Below are 25,160 nucleotides of genomic sequence, written 5' to 3' on the forward strand. Positions count from 1 at the left end.
TGCCAATTGTTAGTGGAGAATAAAGCTGTCACTGACAGCTCAGTCTGACAGCTAGCAGCCTTGCACAGTGTTGGTTGCTATCTGTCAAAGGGAGATGTAGACTTTCAATGTTTTTAATATTGTAATTGTATCCAACGGTTACAGTATTAAACAGAAGCTCACTGCCATTATATAAATGGCATCTGCTGCACGTGATCACTATGACATAATTAGTTGCCAATTGTTAGTCGGGAATGAAGCTGTCATTGACAGCCCAGTCTGACAGTCCTGCTCAGTGTTGGCTGCTAGCTGTCAAAGATAAAATGCAGACTTCCCTTAGCAGGGGCCATGTAAAGGTGAATGTTAGGCTGGGTTCACACTAATGTGAATTGGATGCGAATTTCTCCACATCCAATTTGCATGACAGGAGAGAGTGACCGGCTCTCAATAGAGCAGATTCAAACATCTCCCACGGCAGCTGCTGAGTGTACAGCAGAAGATTAGTGTGTGTCTTTGGCTCCATTTCAGGACCGATTTCAGGCAAGAATTCAGACCAGAAACGGAGAACAGGGATCCACTGGAACCCTTATTGTGAGCCGCTCCGCACAATAGTGTGAACCCAGCCTCAATCTATCGAATTGAAGTTTGAAAGCGGGGCAAAAATCTTAGCTCCTACTGCACATTTCTTTCAATGTGACTTTTGAATGTATTAGGTACCAGGTGCACTATACACTATATTACCAAAAGTATTGGGCTGCCTGCCTTTACACGCACATGAACTTTAATGGCATCCCAGTTTTTGTCTGTATTGTATAATATTGAGTTGACCCACCCTTTGCAGATACAGCTTCAACTCTTCTGGGAAGGCTGTCCACACAATTTAGAGTGTGTCTATGGGAATGTTTGACCATTCTTCCAGAAGTGCATTTGTCAGGCTGATGTTGGACGAGAAGGCCTGGCTCACAGTCTCTGCTCTAATTCATCCCAAAGATGTTATATCATGTTGAAGTCAGGACTCTGTGCAGGCCAGTCAAGTTCCTCCACCCCAAACTAGCTTATCCATGTCTTTGTGGTCCTTGCTTTGTGCACTGGTGCGCAGTCAAGTTGGAACATGTCTTTATGCACAAAGCAAGGTCCATAAAGATGTGGATGAGCGAGTTTGTGGTAGAGGAACTTGACTGGCCTGCACAGTCCTGACCTCAACCCAATAGAACACCTTTGGGATAAATTAGAGTGCAGACTGAGAGCCAGTCCTTCTTATCCACATCAGTGTCTGACCTCACAAATGTGCTTCTGATAGAATGGTCAAACATTCCCATAGACACTCTCTCCTAAACCTCGTGGACAGCTTTCCCAGAAGAGTTGAGGCTGCTATAGCTGTAAAGGGTGGACCAACTCAATATTGAACCCTACGGACTGAGACTGGGATGCAGTAAAATTCCTGTGTGTGTGTGTGTAAAGGCAGGTGTCCCAATACTTTTGGTAATATAGAGTATATAACATATTCTCCTATCAGTAACTGTGTTCAGCAGTTTTTTTTTTCATTTGGAATGCAGTTCTGTTGAACAGAAATAGTTAATGAGGAAAAAATAGACCTGTTGGAGTTGAATAAATTACATTGCTTTCATTCCATATTCTATTTTGTATTCATGTAATAACATAATCAGTTTGAGACTGTGTAATATACATAAAGTGGTTATGTTCATTAAATCAGGGAATTCAGCAATGGGAATTCTGGGCCTGCTACTGCGTAGTTTCTTCTTGTCAGTCAAATTATCAGTATTTAAAGAGGACCTGCATTAAAAAGTTGAAATAAACACTTTTGGATAAGGCTTTTTTTCCCCCCGTCTATTACTGTTTTGTCGATTTTTATTGACTTCCTCTACCAAGGGTTCCGAAGATCAGGAAGTGATGAGAAATTTCTGCACTTTGAGACACAGTCAGAATTATTTTATTTTTTTTGGGGGGGGGGGGGCGGGGTTAAAACCACTGAGGTTTTTATTGGTTAGGGACACCTATGGGAAGTATTTAATTTTAATATGTTTACCTGGACCTGCTCTGTAAGCAGAGACCACTAAAGCCTCGTACACACGATCGGACTTTCCGATAGGAAATGTTCGATGTCAAGCTGTTGTCAGTAAATCCAACTGTGTGTACGCTCCATCCGACAATTGTTGTCGGACTTTCCGTCAACAAATGTTGGCTAGCAGGTTTTTAAATTTTCCATGGACAAATGTCTGTTGTCAGATTTTTCAAACATGTGTACACAAGTCCGTCTGACAAAAGTCCAAAGTACAAACACGCATACTCGGAAGCAAGGACGAGCCAGAAGCGGTCGGTCTTGTAAACTAGCTCTTGTAATGGAGAATTAATAATTCGTGACGTGAAAAATTATGAAATCTCAAAATGCAATGCACAATTCTCTTCTTTAATGGGATAATAATGAAGCTGCTTTGCTGGTGATACTGATGGAGTTATTGCAAACAAATTTTCAAAGGCTTTTTTTTTTCCTAGTGATATCAAGAATAACATTATTATACTTTTTTTTTTTTTTATTTGGGCAAGTCACCACAACACCATTATCCTGTAGTTCAAAGATACAACTATGTTGGTGTCCCTTGTCAAATTTACATTGTATTTTTTTAAATGTAACTGCCTACTCCCAAACTGTCATTTGAAGTAAAACACATAGCCAAGTATTATTCTCCACAATTTTTTGATTGTGCATTAAAAAAAGAAAACAAATTAAATTAGACATGCTATCTGCCAATAGAACTTAACCAAAAAGTGCATTCTATGCATCCAAAAATATAGAAAATATACCAAATCAAATCATTATTATTTAACCAAAAAAATTTAATAAAAGCCTCATGCATGTGTCCTGCTTCTTAATATAGGGGGTCAGAAAATATACCAAATCAAATCATTATTCAATCAAAAAAATAATATCAAAGCAATAACTCCAAGACCAATAATAAATAACACGTTATCTCCTCCAATTCTACAACATGGCTGGTTGACGAACGGCCGTTCAAAAACGAACTGAAAAGTGCGAAATGAAAAGCGCGAATCAACACTCACCAAACTTCTACTAACACAAAATTAGCAGAAGGAGCCCAAAGGGTGGCGTTAAAGAGCTGAGAAACAACATACTACATTTACTACGTTCGTAATTGTTGGCCAACAATTGTGTGGCCGTGTGTATGCAAGACAAGTTTGGGCCAACGCCCTTCGGACAAAATTCCATAGTTTTATTTGTGAACAATCGGATCGTGTGTACGAGGCTTACGTTTCGCTAACTGGCCTGTTGGATTTGGTAGATCCCGGTGCAGCCATTTTCCCCTGTGTGTTCAGTGGGCAAAGAGACACTCTGCTCATTATGATGATTATTTCTCCTTTATCTATTCACGCTATTGTATGTATGTATTTTAGCCTAATTGTTCTTTCCTTCTTTCCCGGCTCCTAGCCCCATCCATCTTGTAGAAGAACAGACAAGTTCCTCTGCCATTCAATAGTTTCAGGCACTTTAAAGAGAAGATTTAACAAGCTAGGCTTGAGAATAGATCGGAGATTAGCTTTTGACAGCTCTCTGCGATTATGTTCCCAGTCCAATTAAAATCTGATTGTCTAAAAAAAAAAATTTTTTTTTCTTTCTTCCCCACCTTTTTTTTTTCAATAACTTTCCGCAAGGAGTTTGTCAAAGAAGCTGGATCTTAAACATTATGAAAATAGCACATTTTAATGTCAGTTGTAATAAAAAGTCTCCAATGAGATTTCTGACGTGTTCAAACTTTCAAGTGAAGGGCCAAAAATTGTACGGTTTTATTTGCCTTGTGCTGAGTGAGATACACTGCGTAAAATACTACATAAATTGAGACTATACCATTGATTTTCTGCTTTGTGGAAAGCCAAGGATTACAAATTAAAATCAATGCACAATATCAGCCTTACTCTGTATTTTTCCTTCAAGAAATGGCTTTGCCTAAGGTGAACTCTTTTCTCGATAGTCTGTGCTAAATTCCAGGCTTATGCAAGCATTTGAAGGCCAAAGTGGCTCTGAGATGTTTTGTGTTCGATATTCCACAATCGCTGCCCCCCCCCCCCCCCCCATCCATCATATTTACCTACTATAATGCAGTAGTTCTCAGTGCAGGGTTTTCTGTGTCGAGAACAAATCAATATCCTAAGTGCTGTGTAAAAAAGTTCCTATTGTGTAAAATGTCTCTAGATTAAAGCCCCGTACACACAATTGGATTTTCCAATGGGAAATGTTGGATGTCAGGCTGTTGGCAGAAAATCTGACCGTTTGTACAATCCATCGGACAATTGTTGTCGGATTTTCAATGGAAAAATGTTGGATTGCAGGTTTTAAAATTTTCCGCGGACAAATATCTGTTGTCGGTTTTCCATGTCGGACAAAAGTGTAAAATACAAACACGCATGCTCAGAAGCAAGGACGGGCCAGAAGCGATCGGTCTTGTAAACTAACCTTCATAATGGAGAATTAACATCAATTAACATCATTAACTCCCAAACTGGGCCCATGAATGTTTACCGCTATCAAAAAAATATTCACATATGTTTCAGTATAACAAGTGACAGAAAGATGGTAAAGTGCTCATTTACATTTTAAGGTGCTAATGTGCTAGCACCAACGTGTACAGCGACAGAGTTTCCCCACCTAGAATCAGCCGTACCGCAAATTACGTTATTTTTAGAAGCCAGAAGCAGACAGTCTTGTAAACTAGCGTTCGTAATGGAGAATTAACAGAGCAGTTGCTGCAGAGTTTAGTAAATGAGCAGAGTCTCTGATGACTTCCCTTATCCAATCATGTGCAAGCAAAAATGCATACTTATTTTATTTTCCTTGCACGTGATTGGGTACTTTTTGCAAAGTGATGCCTTACCTCATTTACTAAGCTCTGGAGCAGTACACAAACTTTTTTTCTTTTGGTAAATCAACCCCTATGGCTTCAGTGTCACCCACTATTATACCTCAAGCAATAAGGAAACAAAAGTTGAATTGTTCAGGAAGAATACTCAGCACTGTATGGAACAAAAAGGGCACAGCTTACCAACATCAAAATATTATCTCAACAGTGAAGTATATGGAGGAGGGGAACATCATGATTTGGGCTTCCTTCCATGTCTCAGGGTAAAGCCTAGTGACCACTTGCCATCATCAAGAGAAAAATTAATTCCCAAGTTTACCAAAATATATTGGATAATGTCAGGGTGATTGTCTGCCAGCTGAAGATTAGTAGCAGTTGGGTGATTCAGCAGGACAATGACTATAAGTATCGAAGTAAATCCACCACAACCTGATGCCTTTTGGAGTGGCCCAGTCAGAGGTAAGAACTTAACCCCATAGTGATGCTGTGGAATGACCTCAAAGCGGGAGTCCACCGGGACTCCACGTTTTTTTTTTTTTTTTAAAGCCAGCAGCTACAAATACTGCAGCTGCTGACTTTTAAATAGTGACACTTACCTGTCCAGCGCGCCCGCGATGTCGGCACCTGAAGCCGATCGCTCGCTCGTGCCGCCGCCATCTTGGGTATGGGAATCAGGAAATGGAGCCTTTCGGCTTCATTTCCCGGTTCCCTACTGCACATGCGCGAGCCGCGCGGCGCAATCCGGACGGTCCCCGCTGCCTCTGGGAGCTGTGTGTTTCCCAGCAGGCAGCGGGGCACTTTCTGAAGGGGGCGGGCGCTTGCGGAAAGGGGCGTAACGTACGCCCCTTTCCGCAGAGAGCTAGCCCGGAAGTGGGTGCAGTTACCTGGATTATCCAGGTAACTGCACCCCCCTCCCCCCTGAAAGGTGCCGATTGTGGCGCCGGAGGGGGGGGGATTCCGATGAGCGGAGGTCCATTTTAGGGTGGACCTCCGCTTCAAGAGAGCCATTCATATCAGATATCATACAAATGTGTCTGAGCCAGGGGTGGACTGACAACTCATGGGGCCCCCGGGTAATAGGAGATTATGGGGCCCCCAGGCAATCCAAGTTTATGGGGCCACACAGTATACACACACACACAGTATACAATCACACACTATACACAGACATGTTTCTATTGGCTGAGAAGGTACTGGAGAGGTGGGGCAGCTATAATCTTGGGATTTTTAGACCAAAAGGATGTCGGTAAGGGACATTTCAGAGACAGATGTAAAAAAAACACAGATTTTTACATGCTGTCCCTGGTTTTACTGAGGCTGGCAACCCTGATAGGGCCCCCTAGTGGCTCGGGGCCCTCGGGCAGTGCCTGAGTGGCCCAATGGTCAGTCCACCCTTGGTCTGAGCTGTTTTGTAAAGAGGGATAATCAAAAATTTCTCCTGAACATTGTGCAGGTCTGATCCAGAGCTACCGAAAGAGTTAGCTTGAAATCATTGCTGCCAAATGACCAGCTATTAACGCCTAGGGCTCACTTACTTTTTCCTCCAGCACTGTGAATGTTTAATGGGCATGTTCAGTAAAGACATGAGAAATTAGAATTGTTTAGGTGTCATCAATAATCTGTCTATTGTTGTGATTTTAGATGAGGAATAGATCACATTGTATGGCAAATTACTGCAGAAAACCAGTTCATTCCAAGTGGTTCACATACTTTTTTGCCACCGTATTTGCTCACATGTATTAATAATGTTCTAACCTGGATTTTACAAGAAGGCCGGTTTTGGAAATGGAATCCTTCTGGAGACAGTGTTGCCTGTTATTGACCATTTTGGGATAAAAAAGGCTTACCTGAGGCTGCCTACTGTGTCTTTCGTTTGGATTACAAGCAAGGAGGCATACAAGAAATATTTCACTGCGGGATTTGAATTATCTTCATTCCAATAAGCTCATGCAAGTTTTCCACACACATCTTTTTCTATAAATCAAGCTGTAATTTCAGTTCATTGTCAGATTTTTCAGGGGATAATTTATCAAAACAGAAGATGTCCAAATATAGATTATCTTTAATTTTATAAACTGCACTGAAAAAAAAAAAAGTAAAAAAAAAAATTGAATCTGGCTGCAATGGCCATCTGTCCCAACTTTTTTTCCCAGCTCAATAGAATATACCTTAAAGCAGAACTTTACCCATAGCTGGCAACTTGAATTAAAAGAACACTAAACTCTGGGAAAAAAATAATCTATTCATCTTAAAGTGGTTGTAAAAGCAGATTTATTTTTTTATTTTATTTGTATCTTAATGGATTCTATGCATTAAGATATAAAAAAAAAACTTCTGTGTATAGCAGCCCACTTAATACTTACCTAAGCCCCATCTCAATCCAGTTATGTTGCACAAGATCTTCGGTTGTCCAGGACTCTCCATTGGTTCCTGCTGTTATCAATCAAAGTCAGTGAGCCAGTGAGGAGAGAGAGGGAGCGAGGCCAAGCTGCAGCTCCGTATTTGAATGGACACACAGAGTAGCGGCTCAGGTGCCCCCATACCTGAGGGCAGGAGGGAGTGGCCAGGAACACCAGCGAGGGACCCAAGAAGAGAAAAGAGAGTCTCACCGCTCCAGGAGCACACATGCAGATAGTGAACTGTTCTCTCGGCCCGGAGGCCACAGGTGCTGGCAATTGCCGATAGCAACAGACGAAAGTAGACTCTGGACTGCCGCACTCTTAGGGACATAGGGACCCAAGAAGAGGAGGATCTGGGCTGCTCTGTGCAAAACCAACATGTTACATTTAACATGTTTGTTTTTTCGTTTTGTTTTTTAAATAAGACTTTAATATCACTTTAACACTAAAAAAGTCTTCTATTACCCTTGGCCTCCTCCAAATTTCCAAACAAATTTTTTTGCTGACTTCCATTCTCCATGGTCCCATTGTATGTAGCAATGTAGCCACCCTCTCTTCCTCACTCTTGAGATACACTATGGAATATGGCATTTGTATGCATAGAGCACTGCACATGGACCACAATTAATGCGCACTTCTCGTCAGTGGTGGCCAGTCCATTAGGGGTGCACGGGTGCCACCCCCCCATCAATGCATCCGGTCCCCTAATTTACATGTGGGGTGCGGAACGCATGGAATCCAATGTTTTGTTTTTTTAAGCACGTGATTAGAGGCAGAGGCTAAAATTGGTTTAAAAAAAGGATGGGCTCGGGCGCAGAGAACTGCGCCCCGTACCCACCCAGTTGCGCGACAATAGCGAATTAATATTCATTATTGTCACACTGAGACCCATCAGCCGATTGGCTGAAAGGACAGGTGATCCTATTGAAGCTGTCGGGGTGCAGAGGAAGAGGCGACATGATGCAAGCCTCCACCCATAGGAGCGCTGCCCGCCCGTGACCTAAATAAGGTAAGTGCGGGACTGGATGATTGACCACCAGGGTGAAGTGTTGGGGGGGGGTGCGGGTGACCCAACCGACCGACAGGGTGAAGGAAGGGGTGGTTTGCCCCCCCCCCCCAAAAAAAAACACACCAGCCGTCACTGCTATTCATTCCAAATGAACAGAAGTGAGAGTAGAAAGGAGAATATCAGGAGCTCAAGGAGGATGTTACAAGGCAGAAAGAATTTCATGACATAAAGATCAAGCCCTGACTCACACCAGTGCGATTTATGTGATTTGACAGCTCAAAATCGCATTACAAGTCGCACCCCATTGCCAGCAATGGAACCAAACAAGTCGCAGCAACTTTGAAAAAGGTTCTTGCACTACTTTTTCGTGATTTAATTGCGACTTGCATTGACTTCTGTTAAATGAAGTTGCACGCCACAATGAAATTGGAGGTCCAAATAGCACTGGTCCGCAGCTTTGACATCACACTGAAGTAGCATGATTTCAAAGCCGCACTGTTGTGAACCAGGGCTAAGTGTCACTTAAAAAAATCAATATCCTGGAACTAATAACCTTTCAGGTGGAATATACAGCGTTGAATAATTATAATTTATATGGTGAGCTCCTGTGCACAAGCATACATATTCCAAAATGAAAAACAACTACCGTTGCTTCTCTTTTTTCAATAACAATCCACCCTTCAAGCTGTCACAGTGAGAAGTTTGATGCAGTCTCCTTTTCTTGTAGTATACAGCTGTCATTTGAGCATGTATGAACGCTGTTAGGTGATGGCAGGTGGGAGTTATATAACAGATATCATTTTTGTACAAATAATACGAGTTTTATAGTTTTAGGCGGAGAAATCACATAAGCCCTTTTATTGCAGTTGCATTGATTCTCTGCACTGGGGAGTTTAGCTGTAAGAGAGTGGCACCTTATGGCATATCTAAGAATTCAATGGATGATCCAATCCAATGATCTCCACCAATGTATTTGTCTAAAAAAAATATAAAATGTATTTATTTATTTAAAATAGTAGTTTTCGGGTACAGTTGGCCTTTAGCAGTCCCTTTTATTTTTTTGACTTGGCTATTGGCCTCTACTGATCTAGTGCCATGTGTTAATGCTGTATTCATGAATTGCTCAGCTTCTTTTTAGATATTTCTTTTTTGAATGCATGAGACATATTCTTGTATTAGGCTGCCCTCAACTGGATATTTTCTGAATTACAGCTCACCAACAATGCATTTAGGTTGATGGAATCACTGAATTTAACCAATATGGAAAAAATCTCTCCACTTCTGATAACTTATTTGGCTATGTTAGGTTTGAAACCAGCAGGTTAATATTACAAATTATATAGAAAAGTAACCATCAGTTTGTACATGGTACAGTAACAGCATATCCATGTATAGAAGTACCGGAGCTGGAATGCTGGTGGTGAAACTTAGGTATGTATGTATATGTGTGTGTGTGTATATGTACATGTGTGTATATATATATATATATAAAGTGAGTACACCCCTCACATTTTTGTAAATATTTTATTATATCTTTTCCATGTGACAACAATGAAGAAATAACACTTTGCTACAATGTAAACTTGTGACTGTGCAGCTTGTATAACAGTGTAAATGTGCTGCCCCCTCAAAATAACTCAACACACAGCCATTCATGTCTAAACCGCTGGCAACAAAAGTGAGTACACCCCTAAGAGAAAATGTCCAATTTGGGCCCAAAGTGTCAATATTTTGTGTGGCCATCATTATTTTCCAGCACTGCCTTAACCGCCTTGAGCATGGAGTTCACCAGAGCTTCACAGGTTGTCACTGGAGTCCTCTTCCACTCCTCCATGACGACATCACTGAGCTGGTGGATGTTGGAGACCTTGCGCTCCTCCACCTTCCATTTGAGGATCCCCCACAAATGCTCAATAGGGTTCAGGTCTGGAGACGTGCTTGGCCAGTCCATCACCTTTACCCTCAGCTTCTTTAGCAAGTCAGTGCTAAAGAAGTCTTGGAGGTGTGTTTTGGGTCGTTATCATGTTGGAATACTGCCCTGCGGCCCAGTCTCTGAAGGGAGGGGATCATGCTCTGCTTCAGTATGTCACAATACATGTTGGCATTCATGGCTCCCTCAATGAACTGTAGCTTCCCAATGCCGGCAGCACTCATGCAGCCCCAGATATTGACACTCCCACCACCATGCTTGACTGTAGGCAAGACACACTTGTCCTTGTACTCCTCACCTGGTTGCCGCCAACACACACTTGACACCATCTGAACCAAATAAGTTTATCTTGGTCTCATCAGACCACAGGACATGGTTCCAGTAATCCATGTCCTTAGTCTGCTTGTCTTCAGCAAACTGTTTTCAGGTTTTCTTGTGCATCATCTTTAGAAGAGGCTTCCTTCTGGGATGATATCCATCCAGACCAATTTGATGCAGCGTGTGGCATATGGTCTGAGCACTGACAGGCTGACCCCCCACCCCTTCAACCTCTGCAGCAATGCTGGCAGCAAGTCTATTTCATGCACTCAACTCCTTTGGTTGACCATGGCAAGGCCTTGCCATGGCGCGTGCAACCTGTCCTGTTAAGCCGCTGTATGGTCTTGACCACTGTGCTGCAGCTCAGTTTCAGAGTCTTGGCAATCTTCCTATAGCCTAGGCCATCTTTATGTAGAGCAACAATTCATTTTTTCAGATCCTCAGAGAGTTCTTTGCCATGAGGTGCCATGTTGAACTTCCAGTGACCAGTATGAGAGAGCGAGAGCAATAACACCAAATTTAACACGCCTGCTCCCTATTCACACCTGAGACCTTGTAACACTAAGGAATCACATGACACTGGTGAGGGAAAATGGCTAATTGGGCCCAATTTGGACATTTTCACTTAGGGGTGTACTCACTTTTGTTGCCAGCGGTTTAAACATTAATGGCTATCGAATCGAATCTATATCTGGGGGGAGGGCCATGTTGGATGTACTAGCAGATACCAAAAAATTGATGACAAACTCCAGTTAATACTTTATGATTGGTTATAGCAAACCGTTTTGTTCCTTTTGGAATAAACATTTTACATAAATATCATTACACTTTCGGTTCTATTAATATCTTTAGATTTAGTTTGTTTGTTTATTATTGTACTGGTGATATATACCAGTGTTTCTTAACAAGTGCCCTCAAGTACCCCCAATTGGCCATGATTTTACAATTGTTCCTTATGAGAACATCTGCAGATATTACTGAGCTAGGAACACAAATCTAAGGGAATCTGCTTGGACAGTAATAATTGAGCTACCACTGCCAAGTTTTGGAGGGTGTATGTTCCAGAGCCATTATCCTTACTTTACTACCCAGTAAATTGCTAAGCATATTAAGGCTTATTCACACTACCCCACATTGTTAGTGCATTGCCCTAATGAATTCCCAGAAGGAGCATCCGATTCAACACAATGTAGCACACCACTATGTGTGATGTGCATTCCAGTGCGGCAAAAAATATTTAGCGGTGCCAACATTTTTATATATTGAGGCATTTTACAGTACATTCTTTTAATAGACTGCTTGACCCTCCTTTACTCCATGCACAAAAACATGCATGATGCAGTGTGTCCAGGCCCTTAGGTGTCCAGAAAACTTGATACACACATGCATGTTCCATGTCAGTGTGCAGGCAGGCCCAGGATTTTTTCTTGCCTGTAGGTGGTACTGTGCCAATGCTACAGGGGAAGAGGAGTGTGATAGGGGAAATTGTCCCTTGATGGACTTCCTCAGTCCCTCTGGGAAGTTAGATGTTTGATTTGATGCCAAATTCTCATGAGAGTTCAGGTGGCCATCTTAACAAGCGAGCCTTTAAATATTCACATCATTTGGGCACATTTTGAGTGATTAGCAGGTAAGAGAAAGAAACCTGCTGGTTAGGGCCACTGTTTAGCATACCCTGTTTCCCCCGAAAATAAGACCTAGGGTGATTGTCGGTGATGGCTGCAATATAAGCCCTACCCCCCAAATAAACCCTACCCTGTTTCCCCCGAAAATAAGCCCTACCCCAAAAATAAGACTTAATTAGGGCTTATTTGGGGGGTAGAGCTTATATATCAGCCATCACCGACAATCACGCTAGGTCTTATTTTCGGGGAAACAGGGTAGCAAAATATTCCTGGTGGGTAGGGAATGGTACAGGGGACACTGCCCGGTATTAGAAGAGCAATGTGCGAATCCTCCCAGTGGGCCCGTATAGCTGTGGTATTACAAGGTACTGCCACCCCTCCAGCAGAGGCCATCCTCTGGTAGCATTACCGAGAGCTGTGTTGGGACGTTTTTGTTCACCAGGGTGCCGTAACATTATTCCATTGTGATCAATACAACTCCGAGCAATCACTTTTTTAAAATATGGTGCTGTGCTGAAACAGAGGTGTGAATGCACATGAATGTAAAGTTTGCATTAAACCTCACATCTTTTTATATCTTTATAGTGATTTAGCCCTATAATGCCTTCTTTATCTCCTCTCTTAGTCACCCAACAAACCTACAATACCCCAAGACAAAATCCGACCCCTGACCAGCTTGGACCACCCGCAGAGCCCGTTCTATGATCCAGAAGGAGGTCCTATTGTCCCAGTTGCCAGAGTCGTTATTGAAAGGATTGCTAGAAAGGTAAGTCGTTTATTATTAAAGGCATTACATTTTTGTTTTGTACAAATTTAAAATTATGGTCAGGAAAAATGAAATTGTAAACAAAAAAAAACATTTTTTAGACAGCTAAATAAATACGTTTTTATTAATATTTCTTATTTCTTATCTCCTTTTGAGCCAGCAGGTTGGACTTTATAATTCTATCAAGGTTTCTTTTTTATCTCTGTGCCCCTCTTACAAAACCCAATAACTTAAAGCGCAACTTTACCCCCAAAGGAAAGTTCCACTTTTCTGTCCCATCCTTCAACTTTTCAACTTTTGTACACTTTTTTGATGGGGAAGCGCATACCTGGTTTTGACAGCTACCGACTCCCACTTTAGCCTGGATCCCCTAGGCGATCAGAGCTGAAGTTCAGCCTCCTTCCTGCCTGCAGCCTCTTGGGATACATCAGAGGCCCCAGGAGGCTGCGGGACCATTCACAGGGTGCAGCATGGCTGCCGCATGTGCACTGGGGAGTCGACGTGAAGCCACAAGGAGTCACAGTCGGCTTCCCACAGTTAGCATTGCAGCAATGGGGACCTGAAGATGAGCAAAGAACTGGCCCAAGGACAGTGCTGGATCAGTGGACAGATAAGTGTCCTTTTATTAAAAGTCAACAGCTACAGTACTTTGGGGGGGGGGGGGGCACTGAACAGCCTCTTTAAGTTGAAAAGCAAACACAAACATGAATGAGTCAGAGCAGTGACTCCTACCTTATTGGATGGCTAAGTCCAGAGATAACCCTTATTCCAGAGCTAGGCCATAGTGCTCTGGGAATCCTTTCTCATGTTTATTTGTAAAACAGAATTACTAATATTACATATAGTACAACAGGTATTAATTAGCAGCCAAAAACAATATACCTTGTTCAGGTCAGTGGTACTCAGAGCCCAGGCTGCCATAATAATGCAACAGCCTGAGTTCAGAGGAAGTGAATTGACATCTAGTGGAGGAAACGAATTACTGCAGGGGACAGCTCCAGAATGAAGGTTAGTATTGAAGTAAGAGCAGCTCTTTTTTTCTTCTTTTAATGGACTATTTTTCTTTTCTTTTTTAAAATGCAGTTCTGCTTTAAGAACTCTTTCACACGAGCACAGAGATCCAAACAAAATGAGCATATTGCTGCACCTGGTTATCAAAGGTGTTTGCATACAGATGTGGGCAGCAGCTTGTACAACAGTGGCATGCTGTGGCTGTACTCTGATAATGACACATCTGAGCATACAAACGCCTGAGACTTCCGGGTGCAGAAAAACCCTTTTTTGAATAGTTTGTGGCCCTTGTGACTGAGCCCTAAACCAGTCATAAGAAAAGGTTTTCATTCGCACATTCAAGTGATTAAATAATTTACATCAAGCTGATCACCATCACATATACTATATATCAAAATATGAAAAAAAAAAGATTACGTTCCTTTAAGCATATGCTTTAAAACGCTCTGAGTGCCAATTAATATTCCTTCCTGTGTTGTGGGGGTAATTGGTAAAGATAATTGGTAAAGATATGTTAAATGTCTCTGTGCTCATTGCCTCTAAATCAAACAGCATGAACCAACATTGTTATCGTCTTGCACGATATACAATAGCGCTGTTTGATTAATGCATGTAGAACAATGCTCAACCTTATCACAGCCAAGCATCCAGCTTTCATTAGTAACCGTGTGATTGTTAATTGGGCCGGCGGCCCACCTTTTTCAGATCAAAAAGGTTCAAAGAAGTTTTTTCTTACAGGGAGAGCAGTGCAATATTGTCCCGGACAACGTAGATGACATTGTGGCTGATCTGGTCACAGAAGAAAAGGAAGAAGGTAAAATACATTTGGGATGGTGGAAATCCAGTTGGGATCATGGCTTACTTTATCTTAATTAGACACCTTGAAACCTTGACACAATGACACCACAACGTTCTGTTTTGGAAATAAAAACTTGTAAGGACTTGTGGTAGGGAAACAGTGAAAACATGCAGTTGAGTTGCACTTTTTATTCCACCCCCCAACTGCTCCCCCTTAAGCTGCAAAGACAGCGGATGAGGGTAGTTAATGATCGGCATGCAGTACATACCACTGAACATGACCCATTCAGCTGGATGGGATCACACCTTCCCTGTGCCTCAAGATCTCTGCGACTGCATGCAGTGTGGACTTTTAGGTGTTAAAATAGGCCATGAGGAGGTGAGATAAAGCCTCCACGCTGGCTGTCAAAAGGCTAATACTAGTGTAAATGAGCCCTAAAAGAAAAGATTTATAATTTACCTTTTCCACTGCCTGTGCCTTAGATCGCCATTCTCTCAAATCTGGCTGAGGAATCTTCCTCTGACACCCGTCTTGGGGTGTCGGATCTCTGGTCCTCTAATGTGCTCAGTGGTTCCACTTGCTGGCCATATCAGATGTCAACTTAGGGCACGAAAAAAAAAAAATACTGCAAGGGGTAAATGCTTGTTCTTGCCTAGGGGTAGAATGATAAGATGATTATAACACTGTCCTCATTCTTTATTCCCGTAAATTAGATCTCCACTCTCTCGAAGAGTTGGCTGAATAATCTTCCTCTGACAAACTTTCAGGAGTGTTGGATCTCCACTGTGCTTAGTGGTTCCACCTACTGGCCAACTCTGGGCACAAAAAAAATCTACCCTTGTATTGGGGTACCAAATGCTGTAAGGATTTAAATGCTTGTCTTTGCCTAGGGGTAGAATAATAAAATGATTATAATCCTGTCCTCATTCCAGTAGGGTCTCACCAGTGGTAGGACCAGTCCTGGTAAGCCTCCTCCCTAAGGCGCTCCTGCTTCCTCCATGTACAATGTAGGATAAATAGTCCTGCATGATGCCTGGAGCACCAGAGGGAGAGGAGGAGAACCTGCTGGAGTGGGGGCTAAGGTAAGAAGTAATGAGCATTTAACCCTTGTAGTGTGGTAGGAGGCCTACTGCAAGTTTTTTTTTTTTTTTTTTTACCTTCCAAGGCTATAAACCTAATCTTTTACAGCTTTTCATTCAATGACAGAGTCACTTTAAGTATCTATCTTGATGAAAATGTGAGGGGTGTCATAGTTGGTTTCTGTCTAAAGACCAGACACTTTCATTCTCCTGACCGTATTTGCTCAACCCCCTTACTCCAAGGGGTATCCACATGCTAGCCCTCATTCCTCTTCGGGCTCGATAGCCAGATTTACATAGGTGTTAACCTTTAGTATGCTCCCTGGCCTTGAATATAGATTGTGGACAAATTCACACAGAAGATGAAGTTGCAAGTTAACGTCTATACTGCATTGATTCAAGTGGTCACATAACAGTGATGGGTCCAAGACTGGAAAACCATACTCAGTATATATGGGAGGTAGTCGATCCCTGCCTGTGTATAAGATGCTCGTTACAGAGTTCAGTTAAAGTGATTGGCCTTTGCTCTCTTCAGCTATAATCTGCCATGGCTTCCTTCCCGTAATGGGGGGGGGGGGGCAAGGGGCAAAGCTGCAGCAGTTTAACAACTGCTAGAATATCGTTAGTGGTAGAATATCATTGTCTCACCTCCCCAAGGATCCCAAGAGGGATCCCCCAAGACTCTCTGCTCTCCCACAGGAGTGGGGGATAGCAGAAACAAAGCAGCCTGATCTTTCTTCTTGTTCTCTAATCCCTGGGAACTCTTGACCCTCATCCCTCTGTGACTTTTAAAGGGGCTCCCAGCCTTCTCCCAGTGGGAGGCACCATTAAAGAGGATCTACTCTGTCCTACCTGACAGGAGGCAGCAGTATCACCTCCTGAATGCCTGTAAACCAGCTCTAAACTACCTGAAAACAACACAGTCTCCCATGAATCACTTTTCAGAGGGGGGGTATAGCAGGCATGTACTGGCCATTGGGACTACAGGGAGTTTCCCGGTGGGCCGATGGCTCAGTGGGCCGGTTTCAGTGACAAAGTAATGGCTGCGTGGCTTGCCCTCAACTTCGCGCAAAGATGTGAGAAAGATGAGAAAAATACAGAGGAGAATAAGTGATATAATAAAAGAGGATAGTGAGGATTCCTTATGTTATACTACTTATGTTTTTTTACACGATTGTGTATAGTTTTATAAACTGTTTTTGTGCTTGTTTGCAAAATTAAAGTGGGCTGGTCTGAATGAAGTCCAGGGACAAATTTTTGTCCCAGTCCAGCCCTGGGGTATAGCCTGCCGCTCATATCAATGAGCCCTAAGGATTCACTAAGTCCTGATCCTGGATGGAGTCTGTATTGCAGCCTCTGTTATGCCAACAGAAAGTTCTCCACCTGTTAATTCTTCTGCTTGTAAAACCTTCCAGGCCGAGTTCTCCCTATGTGCAGGAGTAACACATCAGCTCCCAGCAGTACAGGTTTAATGTAATGACATCATCACCGTATTCCCGAAATTGTCACCATCAACCATCCAAGGCCAGATGGAGCGAGGATACATACCTGGTGATACTTGTCTATGATTCCGTTTGTTCTGTTCCAATAATAATATATTTTAACAAATGTCCCTGTGTTTTGCAAGTTCTATTATAAGCTCTCATTTTTTATTTTCCTTATACCTGTTCACAATGCATTATTCTTGTAGTCAGGGACATTGAATCTGTCTCCCAAAGCCGTACACAAGATAAATGCTCCAATCTAGAAGCAGCACCTTACCAGCGGTGGCCTGTATTTAATAGTTAAAATAAAACAAACCTGTTGGGAGAGCAGACTCCAGAGCAAGCCGATGACAAGAATTGATTGCGATTATGCAAAAGGAACGTTTTGTTTGTCTTAAAACCATACAGACTTTTTTCTTCTTTTTTTTTCGTTTGCAATCACTCATCACCGCTGCCACCGCCAAAGAGGAAATAAAAAAAATGAGTTCTTTATTTGTCAGCCGCTGCCCTCAACCGGTCTTCGAAAGATCTGCAAGATTTATGATTAGAGTTCATTTATCAAGCTCGGTAGTGCACACAAAAGGCGGGAAACTGGCACTTGATAGATTTTAGCTTTTTGAGAATTTTTTTTTGTTATTTTTCAGAATGCATTGTGCAGCTTTCATAAAGTATTTAACTTTCCCTACTCTAGATGATACTGACTTAAAGTGGTTGTATACCCAAATTATTATTTTTTACCTATAGGTAAGCCTATAATAAGGCTTACCCATAGGTAAAATTAATATCTCCTAAACCTGTACGGTTTAGGAGATATTCACTTTGCATGCAGTCGCTGACATCAGCAGCACATGCGCTGTGAATGCCCGGCTGAAGGTCTGGTGTTTCGTCAAGATTCGCTGAACCATAAGAATGTGTGACGGGAGTGACATTCCAACACTGCCATCTTGCTACACCCCGCACTGCTCCACAGTAGGAATACAGTGAGAAGGGGGAAAGTGCATATCTTGTTACACCCACCAGAGTTTTGCATTTCACACTTATTTTTTAACAGTACAGTGATTTTATATAGTGAAATACAGTAGTTAGAACTCCGTCTGACTGGTTACATGTTGCATTTTTTAAAGCAGCAGCAAGTCTACAGAACTCATAGGTTTGCTAACCTGATAAAAGTTCGCTGCTTTTAAAATTAAACATCTAAACATTCAGAGTTCTAAGTACTGTATTTCACTATATAAACTCACTTTACTGTTAAAAATAAATGTAAAATGCAAAACTCCAGTGGGTGTAACAAGATGTCTGCTTTTCTCTCTTCTCAGTGTATCCTTACTGTAGAGGAGTGCTGGGTGTAGCAAGATAGCGGCGATGAAACGTCACTTCCGTTACACATTCGGGTCGGCTAATCTCATGAAACACCGGCAGATGCTGCCGGACCTTGCCGGGAAGAAAACTCCCGTGCCCATGTGCTGGAGTGACGTCATTGCGGCTCTGGCCACTCACATAGCTGGAGCCACGAACCCGGAAGACACGCCGTGGGCAAAATGTCAGCTCCCTCAGCGTGGACTGGGATTAGATACATACGCCTCGTTCTAAGGTATTTCATAATGAATTTTTTTTCCTTCGGGCATACAACTGCTTTAATTACCACAAAGCATTTGATATATTTTATCCTCTGCTCTTTGGATTATCTTGTGTCATTAGATGTATTTGTAGAAGCAGAAGAAGCAGACACAGATTGCAAAAGTTTCCTATACCAAGAAACTGTAGAGTGTCCCCATTTCTTTAACACTTTTTATTAGAGGTGTCACCAGGAATGCATATTGCAAAAGCTGCATAAACTATGGCTTAGGGAGGCCGATCGCCAAAGGTCCTCCACATATCATGATGTTGGCAGCTAGTAGAACGGTTTTGTGCATTATCACGGTTACCAGACCCCTGCCATGCCACACAAGTCCATCAACTAATAAAAGGGGAAAAAAATGTACAACCCTATATACACAATCCTATACCAACAGTTTATCCAGAGGAAGGCAAAAATAACCCAGCAAAGCATGATCCAATTTGCTCCAGCAGGGGAAAAAATCCTTCCTGATCCCCCAAGAGTCAATCAGATATTCCCTGGATCAACTTTACCTATAAATGTTAGTATCCAGTTATATTATGTACATTTAGGAAAGAATCCAGGCCTCCAAGCAATATACTGAGCTGGACAGAAAAACCTGTCCCCTTCCAGCAGCAGAATGAGGAAAATGTTATCTCGTTGCAGAACTCCAAAACACCCCCTACCAAGTTAGGCCTAGAGCTCTGCAAGTAGTAAAGCTCATGCTACCCAATGATTGCAGCACTTTAGCTCTGACTCAGCAGGGTTTGTGTCGAACAGACCATTGCTTCCACACAGACTATAAAGGCCTTACTCTGCTGTACTCTGACAGGGGTCAGGTCTTTCTACCCCAGTTGTGGCTACTTTCTTAAGAAAACAAACTTTAAACCTTGTACACCTTTCATTTGATGTTCATGAGTCCTGGAAATGGATTTAGCTACTTTAAACTGAAGTTCAGTTGGGTTTTAACTACCCCTTGTTCTCCTGGGGAATTCCCAATTGGGAAAGGTCCCAAACAAATATGAGTTTCAAGATGCACATATTTTGACAATATAATTTAGAAATGTCATCATTATGGATACCTGTTTGTTGCTAGACTTTAATATTTTTGTAAATTCTTTAGATGATACACCTGAGACATGCATCTATTCAAACTGGTCTCCTTGGTCGGCCTGTAGTTCTGCCACATGTGAGAAAGGAAAACGAATGAGGCAGCGCATGCTAAAAGCCCAGCTAGATCTCAGCGTTGCCTGCCCAGACACGCAGGACTTTGAGCCTTGCATGGGACCAGGATGCAGCGATGATGGTAAGATATAGAGCTTTGCTTACTGCATAGAGTAGGCAGACAGGAAACATGATATTGTACATAAAGATGCGGGCAATAAATCACATATTGTTTTTGTTTTTAACACTACACTATTTTTTTCTATAAAATGATTGAATTGTGTTATTGCAGAAATAGGACATTTAAGTTATGGGTTGAATTACTCATCAACTTATGTCTTAGAGCAGCCATCCTCAGCCAGGGTTCTATGGAGCCCTATGGTTCCTCCAGAGGTTGCTAAAGGTTTCTTGAGCAATGAGCATTTTCTGCCTCTCTGATAAGTGACCACTGATAGCCATTGTATGGGGGAATTCTTCCCTTAAATGAGGAGCATTCTTCCTAATGACTATCATGCCAATATACTGTATACTTTATATATAGCAATTATTAATGGGTTCCCTGAGAAAGATATTTTAAGGGTTCACAAGGTTGAAAAAGGCTGTCTTAGAGAATTGAACAGGATAATTTCAGCACAATAGCTTGCGTCTCCACAGATGTCCCTGTTTCAATTCTATGCCACATTTTCCATTCACTAGCCCATACAGTTCAATTTCATCCTTCCTGGCATCACCAGCCATTTCGGCATTGATTACTATAATATTAGTACTTCCCATTGGTTTCATATCTATGTCTGGGCTTTAGGAATCCTTATTGGAGGCTGGTCACTATGCAGAAGGCCATGATCAACTGTGAAAAGCAAAGTACACCTCCAGCAAGACATGCCACATCAAGGCACCACCTGTAGCCCCTGATGACCACCATGTCCTTCTCCTATCTCGGGCAATATGGCTAAAGCCAGGGCTTTTTTTCAATGGGAATGCGGGGAAACACATTTCTGGTACCTCCAGCACTGAAGGGTGTGCTGGGATGTGTTGGTGGGTCTACTGATGGCAGCTGCTGGGGGATCTATTTTTGTTGGAGGGGGGGTACATTTGTTCCCGGGAAGGTCTATTTTTGCTGTTGTGGGATCTGTATTTGCTGGGGGGGATCTTATGTTGCCAGGTGGTTCATTATTGCTGGGAGGGGTCTACTGTTGAGGGAGGGGTCTATTGTGGCCTGCTGCCCTGCCAGAAGATCAACTTTATTGTTACTGGCAGAGGTTTATTGTTGATGGGAACATATGTTGTTGGGGGGGGGGGGGGTGTCTATTGTTGCTGGTGAGAGATCCTATTGTTGTTCGTGGGGATCTTATGTTGCTAGGATGTCATTTGGTACTGGGAGGGATTTACTGTTGAGGGAAGTGTTTGTTGATGCCGGGTGATGGGAGATCTACTGTATTGTTATATCAGGGTCTATTGTTGCTGAGGCAATCTATTGTTGCTGGCTGCACAGGATCATGCTTAGAGGGGGATAGGTGGATGGAGACAAGCGGTGACTCGGAAGGGGAAAAACCCATACCAGTTCTCTGAGAAAAAAAGCCCTGGCTAAAGCTATCTACAAACATCAAGCTGATCAGTTTGTACAATCTAATTTAGTACAATAGCCTGCTTGATGCAAAAAATGGATGGTATAGCTAGGCTCCCACATTACATAGTTTTGGTAAATCTAAAGGAGAGGGAATAGAGATTATACAAGCAAACTGCAATATGCAATAAAGTAAAACTATATCAGTGTGGGACACAGAAGAGGCTTTTCTGGCTAATGCAGCCATTAGCATGCATTTTGTGGTTGGAACTAGTTCTCTCGCAAAATGGAAAAATAGACATGCTAAAAGATAATTTGGGGGAAAATGGAAAAAAGAACAAATATGCTCATTTATTCAGATTGAGATTTTATGTCTGTACAGGCTCTCAGAAGACTCTAGCGCTAGATGATTACTTTTTTCCTTTTTAGTGCAAGGTACTTCCAGAGTGGGAGTCCATCAGTATACTGTATGTCCATATCTGTTTGCTTTCACTTTCAGAAGCATCGACATGCATGATGTCAGAATGGATCATGTGGTCGCCCTGCAGCGCTTCTTGCGGAATGGGAATGCGATCTAGAGAAAGATATGTGAAACAATTCCCAGAGGATGGCTCTATGTGCAAAGTGCCAACTGAAGAAACTGAGAAATGTATTGTCAATGAGGAGTGTGGTGAGTAGAATCTACCTCTATAGTGTATGCTGCTTTGAATGGAGGGCAAGAAGTGAGAACAAAATCCACCCCGGTGGGGTCTTCAACACTCTGTCTAATACTAAAAAGAAAAACAATTGTCTGGCTCTTGGATTTATACACATTTTCTTCATGCTTGATTCTTGCATTGGTTCATTGGTTGAAGTAGATGGACTTGTGTTGTTTTGACTAACTATGTAACACTTTTACCAACTGTATCTAGGACGGGCTTTTATTACTTTTCGCTAACAAATATGGCCTTTAATACTATAATATTGAGCCATCTCATTGTGGAAATGTACGGTAATACCAAAAGAAGTCTCACATATGATGTGCATCAAATTCCTAACCTTATCCACCAGATATAAAACCATTCTTATATTTCACCAATTATTATCAGTGTAAAGTATTGCTCTGTGTGCCCAACATATTTCGCCACATTTCATGGCTCCTTAAGGGGATAAAGTACATAGCATGTTGCACAGCACGAGGGAACCGCATGGGGTCAGTTTAACTATAATTTTTTTTAAGTGTTAGCATGATGTTATTGCTTTGATGTATGAGCTCAGACCCTCGTGTGCAGAGGTCAAACCACCAAACCAGGCCCCACACCTGAAGGATAACATTTTCTGCTAGTGAAACCTGTCCCAGCTCTAACTACAGAGACATTTTGAGCTAAATAGCATTGAATACTGATTTTCCCAAAACCAGTTATTTTACACACTTTACAGTTTATTTGCTTCAGCCCCAAGATATGTAGGAAAGCTGCTGTATACTTCACAGGGCCTTGTACCAGTGGCAGCTGCTCATACAGGGTCCCCCCCAATCCATGCGCCCAGTTACTGATTTTCATGCAGGGCGCCAGACACATGGATTTTATTTAGTTTTTTTTAAGAATATGATTATGAGGCTCTAATTGGCTTCACAAAGGGTGGGCTCTATGCCCCGAGCCCACCCAGTTTTGTGACATTATCAAATTAATATTCACTAATATCTTCCTGCTTCTCCTCCCGGCCAATCAGGAAGTGGGTCCCAAGTCCTAATTTGCCGGGAGGAGAAGTGACCGGCGAGACTCAGGAGGAGACATGGGGGGAGCCGCAGAAGCCGCAACCTGGATGGGGTAAGTGTGGGGCTTTCGGAGGGCCTGGCAGGTGCGTGGGCTATCAAAGGGGCAATTGATCGAGCAACAGAGGGGGAGCGGCAAACTATCCATTGATGACGGGGGGGGTAGTTGGCTGGCTGGGGGAAGGGGGGGTGGCTGGCTTGGTGGGAGCTGCAGGCCACCACCCCCAAGAAAATGTAGCACCAGCCTCCACACCTGTGGTCCAGTCTCAGTCCCTAGGAGGGTTCTGCTATACAGCAGGCCCTAATACAGGGATCTTGCCATTAGAAGGGTAGACCATACAGGCTCCAGTCCACCCCTCCGACAGAACCTCCATCACTGGCCACCACTGCCTCCTTGGCTGCTCCACCTTCCTTTTACTTGTTACTCTTCATTACCTATAAGGTCAACATGAAGGTTTACCCTTCATTGCCATCTCACATTTAGTGAAGGAGCACACTTCCACTATGTTCACCGTAAATCAGAACGCATGATTCACTTAACCAGCAACTTCTTTTACTGAATAAAATGGCTTAACATACAGTTTCTCTTCATCTCATTCACATGTTCAATCCAACAGGTTAACAATAGGATGGTGTGCCCTTTTAAATACTAGGCTGAACTTGCGCTGTGTGGTACGTGGGTTGTGTTGTGATGCTTCTAAATTTAGCTTGTAATAGTTCCCACGCAATGGCAATATGCTGTCCCGTTTCAGGGTCCAGCCAAGGAGCAACCCCAAGAAGCTACAAAATGTGGTAAAATATGTTGCGAGCATAGGGCAGCACTTTACACTTATATTTTAATGGATAAAGTACTTTGTATTTTAAAATTGTATTGGTAGATGCTTGAGTGGTATACATTTTTAAAATGAAGAATATAATCAAGAAAAAGACAGTAGGAAAGAAATAATTTAAAATGGACAATGGTAGGAAGAAATAATAGATTAATATACAGATATAAATAGTTAGATGAGAATAAGGAATGATGGCATGGGGAGGAGATTGAAGCAAAGTGAGAAGATGGCATTATCTGGTGATAGGAGGTAGAACTAGTAGACAAATATAACAGTCTCAGGATGTTATAAACATAATCTGAGAACACCAGACTGCCAAAACTAAAAGTGTAAATGTAGGGCACAAAAGGAGTATATAAATTAAATAGTATATAAAAACTCATAAAGTGGTTGTAAACCTGGAAGGGGACAGGACGGAAAGCTAGGCTTGTACCTGCCGAATACGATCAGCACACCACCCTGTTAATGGCTGGCATATCACGCTGATTCACACTGTTTTAGAGTGGCGCTCTGATGTGCCTTGGTAATGTGAGTACCCTGTGTGGGATTTTAATGTGTTTGCAATAAACCTTCTTTATATACTACACTCTAAAGTCCTCCTCTCTCTATTGCTATATCGAGGCACAAGAGGGACCCCATTGGTACACTGAGATATAAGTGAAGTCCACCTAGGATTCCAGATATATTGCTGAACCATGTACATAATGCAGAGATCAGAAATGCACTACATACACAGTGCAGAGATCAGGAGTGTGCTGCATACAGAGTTCACGAGCATGCTATGTACACAGTACAGGGTTCAGTAGCACGCTATGTACAGTGTGTAGCATTCAGGCTTATACTACATAGAGTGCGGAGTTGCGAATTAGCTGATTCTCTTGAAAAGATTGCATTTGGTGATAGTACTGACCACCAAACTCAATATGGGATATAATTTACACTAATGTCAGAAGAGAGAGAA

At 42.3% G+C, this 25,160-nt stretch overlaps 1 protein-coding gene across 3 annotated transcripts in view; it reads left to right on the forward strand.

The window, feature by feature from the left end:
- Positions 1 to 25,160, forward strand: part of SPON1 (spondin 1) — a 686,200-nt gene that overhangs the window by 631,281 nt on the left and 29,759 nt on the right. For 2 of the 3 annotated variants that reach the window (XM_077460913.1, XM_077460911.1), the window contains exons 9-12: positions 12,778 to 12,918; positions 14,668 to 14,743; positions 20,012 to 20,194; positions 22,116 to 22,286. In XM_077460913.1, coding sequence (XP_077317039.1) covers positions 12,778 to 12,918; positions 14,668 to 14,743; positions 20,012 to 20,194; positions 22,116 to 22,286 — 571 coding nt within the window. The remainder of the gene's footprint in view (positions 1 to 12,777; positions 12,919 to 14,667; positions 14,744 to 20,011; positions 20,195 to 22,115; positions 22,287 to 25,160) is intronic. The other variant, XM_077460912.1, reaches the window with a different exon arrangement.

This window comes from Lithobates pipiens, unplaced genomic scaffold (genome assembly GCF_037356315.1).
Source record: "Lithobates pipiens isolate NorthernLeopardFrog02 unplaced genomic scaffold, aLitPip1_a1.2 Scaffold_10, whole genome shotgun sequence".
Taxonomy (NCBI): domain Eukaryota; kingdom Metazoa; phylum Chordata; class Amphibia; order Anura; family Ranidae; genus Lithobates; species Lithobates pipiens.